This window comes from Glycine soja, chromosome 14 (genome assembly GCF_004193775.1).
Source record: "Glycine soja cultivar W05 chromosome 14, ASM419377v2, whole genome shotgun sequence".
Classification (NCBI taxonomy): domain Eukaryota; kingdom Viridiplantae; phylum Streptophyta; class Magnoliopsida; order Fabales; family Fabaceae; genus Glycine; species Glycine soja.
In genome coordinates, this window is record NC_041015.1 from 7,445,069 (window position 1) to 7,452,643 (window position 7,575).

General features: G+C 34.6%; 1 protein-coding gene across 1 annotated transcript; it reads right to left on the minus strand.

Annotated features, from left to right (window-relative positions):
- Window positions 1-4,606: 4,606 nt before the first annotated feature.
- LOC114385330 (ethylene-responsive transcription factor RAP2-1-like) lies at window positions 4,607-5,625 on the minus strand. The gene has a single exon (XM_028345360.1). It carries the CDS (start codon window positions 5,345-5,347, stop codon window positions 4,823-4,825), a length of 525 nt encoding a protein of 174 aa, XP_028201161.1. The 5' UTR covers window positions 5,348-5,625; the 3' UTR covers window positions 4,607-4,822.
- Window positions 5,626-7,575: the final 1,950 nt, after the last annotated feature.

Consider the following 7,575-nt stretch of genomic DNA (forward strand, 5'->3'; position numbering starts at 1 on the left):
CAAAAGGTATTACGTTGTAACAAAAGTTTGCTCCACTAGTGATTAATGTTGTTTTTTCTTGGTCAGGTGGGTACATCTTGATTTGATTGTAGCCCGAGTAGGTATTTAGAAATTGAGTAATTTGAACCCACATGCCTTGTCAACTAATCTGTTGATGATAAGCAAAAGGATAAGCATCCTTGGGGCAAACTTTCTTGAAGGCAGTGTAATCCACACACATCCACCATTTTCAAGTTAATTTCTTCACCATGACCATATTGGTTAACGAAGTGGTGTAGTATACTTCATGAATGAAGTAGGCCTTCGATAATTGGTTGGTTTCCACTTCTACAACTCTTCTCCCCTTTTCTCTAAGTTTGTGTTTTCTTTGAGCTACATGTTTTGCATCAGGGAAAATTGCAAGCTTGTGGCAAATGAAATTATGATTAATGCCTGGCATATTGGACGCGTTCCAAGAAAACAAGTCGGCATTGCTCAAAACCTCATGTTCTACTTCTTTTCATATTGCATCCTCCATTTGCTTGTCAATTTTGGTGCATTTATATGACTCCCTATCGGTTTGTAAAGGCTCGATGTCTTTAATTGGGGTTGGTCACCGATCTTTAAAATCTAATCAGGAGTCAAGATCCTCCGATGAGGTGATAACAAAATTGATAGTAGAGATTGATGCTTTGTTGTTTTTCTTGTCATTCACCATATTGTACGATTCAATCTTGCAACTCTTTACATTGCACTCATGAGCATCTAACTGCTACAATTGTAACCACCATTGGGTCATCTTGTGTTGGATCATTTCTGATGAAGTCTGCATCTGGGAATGTGATTGTTGGTAGAGATTGGGGTGGAAACTCTTTTGTTCTTACTGCATTGATGTTTTTTTTAGAGTTATGAGATGTTGTTTCCTAGCGGAGTTTGTACAACCTCCACCGGCAAAACCACCAACAATGGTATTAATTACACTTGGACTGCACCTGGGGGATTTTCGTGTTGCCTTTGTTCACCTTCTCTTATAGGTTGTTGGTCATTGTTGCCCCAAACTTTGAAATATTCACCTCTGAAACCGCCTTTGCGACCACCTCTGCCTCTTTCTCTATAACTGCCACAGTTATAGTTGTTTCCTCTGACAAAATCATTTAAACATCCTTTTTGAACCAACTCTTCAATTTTATCCTTCAGAACTATACATTCTTCTGTAGAATTACCATAGTTCCATTGATATCTACATTGTTTGGTATACTTGGCCTGGCTATGGGAATTTACAAGTGGTGGTAGTGCTAGTATTTTTGCATTGAATGCATCCTCCAAAATATGTGCTCAACTTTCCGTAAGGGGGGTATATGTTGCATACGCCGGTTGTCAGAAATTCCTTTTGAAATCTTTCTCTTTGACAAGCTTTAGTTTCTGTTTGTGAGAATTAGGCTTCTTTTGGTATCCTCTAACTTTATCATGGAACTCAAACAACTCCTCCATCTAGATAAAGTCGGTTGCACGACATCTCAAATCACCCATGCTGGTTGGCCTTGTCTTACACAGACTATATGCGAACGCCTTTGGCTTGAGCACTATTATCATGGCATGAAGGGCGACTTCGGGTTTGAGATCTCAACTTCTAACCGCAATTTGTGAAAATCAGCCTATAAAATCATGTAACGACTCATTATCAGTTTGTCGCAAGTTGATTGGTGAGGTCGACATGTGGCATATTAAGCACCGAAACATTCAACAAGTGTGTCAAATGAGTTGATCGTCCAAAGGGGAAGTTGATGCCACCATGTTAGTGTGGGTCCCTTCAAGGAACTTGGAAAGACACTACATAAAATGACATCGTCGTTAGCATATAAACTTCCTTGTAGAATGTACACCTCTAAGTGTTCATCAAGATTTATGGCTCCATTATATCGATCAATGTTTGAATTCCATCAAAGAGGAAGGGGATCATCAAGAATTCTGTTGACAAAGGGATGTCATTGACGTAACTCGACTGGTTGACTTTGAGATCTTTGGTGGAATCATCTGATCGTGTTTTGCATGAGGTTGGTGTCATGTGAAGAGTGCTTTCTTGCTACACTTTGGGTTGGAATTGTCTATTGCGTGTCTGCCTGTGACTGTTGTAATTGGGCTTGGATAGTCTTGTTTTGTTGGCATAAAGTTTGTAGATCTGCTTCTTGTTTTTGTTGTAACGTAGTCATCTCTTTTGAGTTTTTCTTTTGAAGAGCCTCTAATTGTTGTCTGAATCTTGCATCACCAAACTTTCTTCCATGGTAATTGACCTTAATGTTGAACTCCTAGTCGCTACCATATACTCTTGTGACCAAAGGAAATTTCACTTCAGCCCATGGTGGGCACTGAATGTTCTTATTAGACTTTTCGTAATTCGATCTATGAGTAGTCGTGTTCATGTGTTTCCAAGGTCCTTCTTCAATGACGGGATTAGTACTTGAAAAAGGATTCTAATGCTAAAGTCAATGTCTATTTAGAAAGTGTATGATGAATGGAATATAACCTATTCATACATCGCTTAGTGTCTTTTAAGAAATGGTATTGATCGAGGTTATAATTGTCCATGATGTCCACCAAAACATCGTGTGGGGAGTGATAACCGGTTAGTTAATGCCAACTACCCAAAAACCCATAGAGTACATTAATAATATTTATTATTTGTCTAATAAACAGAAAATAATAGGATAAGGTCAGAGGTTTCATAGCTTAATTAAGTCCCATAGCTGGATCATGATTTTCCTATCCTCAACAGGAAAAAATCCTTCCTTTTTTAGTCGGTTATGGAAGAGCAGGGATTCTAACAATTATCCTGTATATTGACCGAGAGTCTCGTCACCGAAATGTGAAATTAAACCGATATATCAATTAATGCTTACTCATTGAAAAGTCAACATTCAGGTATGTGCATACGAAAATTAGCTATCCATTAAACATGACTTCAAATCCACTCTATAAGGCTCTCTTGGTACCAGGTAGGTATAGCCTTTTTCCTTGGTCTCTCCTTTTAAGCTAAACTCCATCTATGTCAATGGACTCTTAATTAAAGGTACCCCTTAACTTAGATACCTCACTGAAATAATATTTATATAATATTGCATATTCCTTCAAAAGTCAGCATCCACCAAATGATTTTCACTTTGGACCTTCCTAATTAATACACTAGCTTTTTTCTTAGCTAACATACATGCATCCTGTAAATCATTTCATTCATGTTGGCCAAACCGACGAAAATATCAAGCCTGCCACCATTCAAGTTTATAGATGAGAATCGATACCAACAAAGACTAACCTATTAGAAGATGAGGAAGGATAAATATGTGGTACCAACAACTGAGAGACGAGAAAAGTGGACGAATTAATGTACTTGGAGTAGTTTATTTAAAAATACATTTTCAACCTTAATACCTATGCTATGCATAATTTCTTTCTTACGAAATAATAATATGGGTGGAAGAAATTAAACCCTCCTAATAAACTAATGATTTCCATGTGCTCAAGAAGTTTTCATGAATTTTCTACTCACCAGTAATTTATGAAAGGCAATATATATATATATATATATACACGTCAGTGGATTATGTTTATGCACACAGAATCCAATTCAAGTGGAAGATAACATTATATATATACGGATCATTCTCATGCTAACTAGAAATATTACATTTAACTCTGAGAACAAATTATATATATTTTACACCAAATTTAAGATTAAATTTATTTATTTATTCTCAAAAAGAAATGAAAGACAGAAGTTATTATTTCAACAACACAAATAACAAATTAAAGAAGCCAATTGCGTTCTTATACCAACGGTGTATATCAATCTCAGATAAACAAGGCCATCTGTAAGCTGAACTTTTCCATGACAATGACAAACGACAATCTCTCACTCTTTCTGTGAGAAGTGAGATATTGAGATACACTAGCCTCCTCCCTCTTGCGAGTAGTCTTGACCATTCTTATTTTAAAAAAATTTATACAATAAATGTTTATATATTATTTATCATAAAATTATTATAGAAGGAAAAAATATTTTTAAAAAATAGTATAAACAATACACCAACTCTTTTATATTCTTTTTGTGTGGTGTCCACCACCTGGTCACAAGAAGCTACTTCTCTTTCTTGTGGTGCTTCTACTCTGCCTTATCACTTTATCCACTTCGGCAAACTGAACATTTGTATTTGCCTGTTTATTTTTAATGTCCCTCGCACGCTGGGCCACCGCTAGCTGCTCCCATCTTTAATATCCACACTCAAGATTTGCGCCTTCACGTATTTAATTAGATCCACCGAATCATCAAGATAACATTTAATAATAAAGCGAATAATCTTTTCACACAAAAACCCAAGCCCATAAATTAAAGAGAAAGAATCTGAACGAACGGAAATTCTTAACTCCTCCTTCCCCTTTTGCACGAAAGAAGAAGAAGAAAAAGATATATTCTCCAGCACCAAACAAAACAGTGAACTCAACGAAGAATAATATTGAATCATGAAACATCTTTCTATCTCACCACGAATACTGGCCACTTAATATGTTAGTAATTGTTACGTTACACCGTATCAAAACCATATGATAATAATATATCAATTAGCAAAAACCCTAGAAAATAATAATACTTCTTTGATTTGATATTATGATTGAAGATACGGAAAAACAAGAAAAGGGATATATCTAAATTAAGGGGAAGGGAAGGGGTTAATTAGTTTCAAGCCCCAACTCCGAGGCATCATCATCTATATATACACACATAAAACTATATATTAATAAAGAACTTAGGAAATTAAATATATTGATTGATATTGATATTTGATTTATATCAATCTTGAAGCTCTTCGAGTTTTGGAAACTCGTTCAAGTCGGGCTTGAGATTGAGAGAGTTGGTACTTGGCGCGTGGTGGTGAAGCGCGGTTTGGAGAGCGTCGACTCTGGCGCCGACTTGCGTGGCTTTTCGGCGAATGGAATCAGCGGACATGTTCCCTGCTGCGCCGTGCTGCACCGAATCACTGCCCTCCTGGTCGTCGTCCTGGAACAAGAGTTCGGGGAAGTTAAGGCGCGCGGTGGGACCCCGGAGGTAAAAGACAGCGGTGTCGTAGGCACGTGCGGCGGCCACGGGTGTCGTGTAAGAACCCAACCATATCCTCGACCTTTTGTTGGGTTCTCTGATCTCCGCCACCCACTTCCCCCACTTCCGCATCCTTATTCCACGGTAAGGTTTCATCGACTGCTTCTCGCGGTGTTGATTCTTGAGCTTATCCGATGTTGGACTTCTTCTACCCGTTCTTTTCTTTGTTGTTGTGATCATCGTTGAATTGTTGGAACAACAGTGATCCCTGTCTTCCATGGTTGAATTAACTTAAACTACTATACCTACCTAACTAGCTAATATGCCTATATATCAGGTGGCATATAACGGATTAAATAAACTATGTGATAGCTGGTACCTATCTTATCTTCCTTTGCAACCATTTACATGTGTCTATGTATATATAGAGGTGCATAAACATATGAAATGAAAATAGTACTATATAACAGCTGCGAAGAGGAAGGAGAACGACTTTTAAGTGGGATTCCGTTCAGACTCAGGAAACACTTGTTTACCCACAGAACGATGTTGTGGGTGTATTCGTTCTATTTATATGAAGATGGAAAATGACCATTGACTACTATGACTTGAGTGGGAGTATATGGGAAATACGAAAAGAAAATTATGTAAGTAAAATAAAAGTTCAAATTAATTTAGATCGAGTTGAAAGGTTTTTTTTTTTTATAGTACTACTATGCTATCTCATGTCACAAATTAATTGATTGACCGTATTTTTTTTATATTTTTAATTTTGTATATTCATAAATTAATTTTATTAATTCATGTGTTTATTAAAACATTTATAGAAAGTAAAAATATAGTATTAATTTTAACTTACAGAAAACTTAATTTAGTTTTTAAAATATTAAATTTTATGTATTATTAATCTATTTTTTTTTCAATTTTTCAACTAATTAAAAATTATTACTCGTATAGTTTTTAAAATAATTATAAAAATTAATAAATTTGTCATAACAATAGCTTTAATTTATTATTAAATGATAATATAGATTCTCGTTATACTGTTTAGTGCATTATTTACTCTATAAATTAAGCTAATATATGTGTTAACAGTGTATAGAATTATTACACTGTTATTTAGAATCGTTAATTCATGGAATTTTATAATAAATAACTTAAAATTCATATTACCTACGAAGAATATGATTGGCTGACAGTTTTATATCGATAATCTGCATCTATTAAACTCTTAATAAAAAAATATACGTAGTGTATTATATTTTTAAAACATAAGAGTATTTAATTTTTATATTAGCAATTAGGGCGAAGAAGAAGCAAAATATTAATTATGTGCAGCGAGAGAATGAGTTTTTCATGTGTCATGGGATAGAGCCGCCACGCGGAGCTTCCATGAAGAGATAAATTCGAAGGTGGCCGACACAACCCCTCACACCCCATCTCTGTCTTTTGAATCAGAAAAGCCATTACACCAATAAAATACACTCTTAAATAAATAAAACAAACTTAATTAAGAACCATATACGTTCCTTATTTGTGTGCCAAGCGTTTTCACTCAAATTAATCATATTCATGTATATATACCGAAATGGAAATATGCTTTTCTTTCCAATGAAAGGTTTGGGTTGGGTTTATTGCTTATCAAACAAGTAATTGTGGTTTGTCAAATAGGGGATTTGTGGTAACAATGTTTGTTAAGTAGTAGATAATAGGGTGAGTTTTGTTGTGGAATGATGATTATGGGCGTGTTGTATGTATGCTATTGGTGGGTTGCACAATGGACACGTGGATGAAATCTAAGGGGGTGAGAAAAGTCGGTGGTAAATGAACGGATGGATCTGAAAAACTGATGGGATGTTAATAGAAGATGACTTTCCGTCCACGCAAATACAAAAGAGCCCACGTGTAGCTATACTACAGTAGTCTGTAATAGACGTAGAAGTTAGAACGTGAGACTTTCTCACGATTCAGAAGCCAAGCGAGAACAATAAGCAGCGTTTGTACTTTCCTCATTTCAGTATTTACGTAAATATACTCATAATTAGATTATAATTATAATTACTTTTTAAAATATCAATCAATTTGTTATATATTCGCTTATGTAATAATTTATACCTAAAATCAAATAAATAAATTATTTAAAGTAATCATTTTTATAAAATTAGTTATATTTTTATATAACTATCTATTTTTAAATAAAAATAAGTTACTTCAAATAACCATAAGTTATAGTTATAATCATTTTTAAAATTAGTTTTTTTAGCAGTTCCAGTTACTATTGGAAATTATTAGATTTTTTCATATTGTACTAAATACGTACCTCTAGTATCGTAACGTTTACAACTATCTTCTTTACTATATGTATTAATGTAATATTTTTAAATAATTAAAATGATTAATACTAAAGGTAAATGTGAGTAGGATTGGAACATAGAATATAAAGTGATATTAGAGGATTTTTTTTTTTACTAATTGCACGTAGTTTTTTTTTTGTTATCCTTATGGTC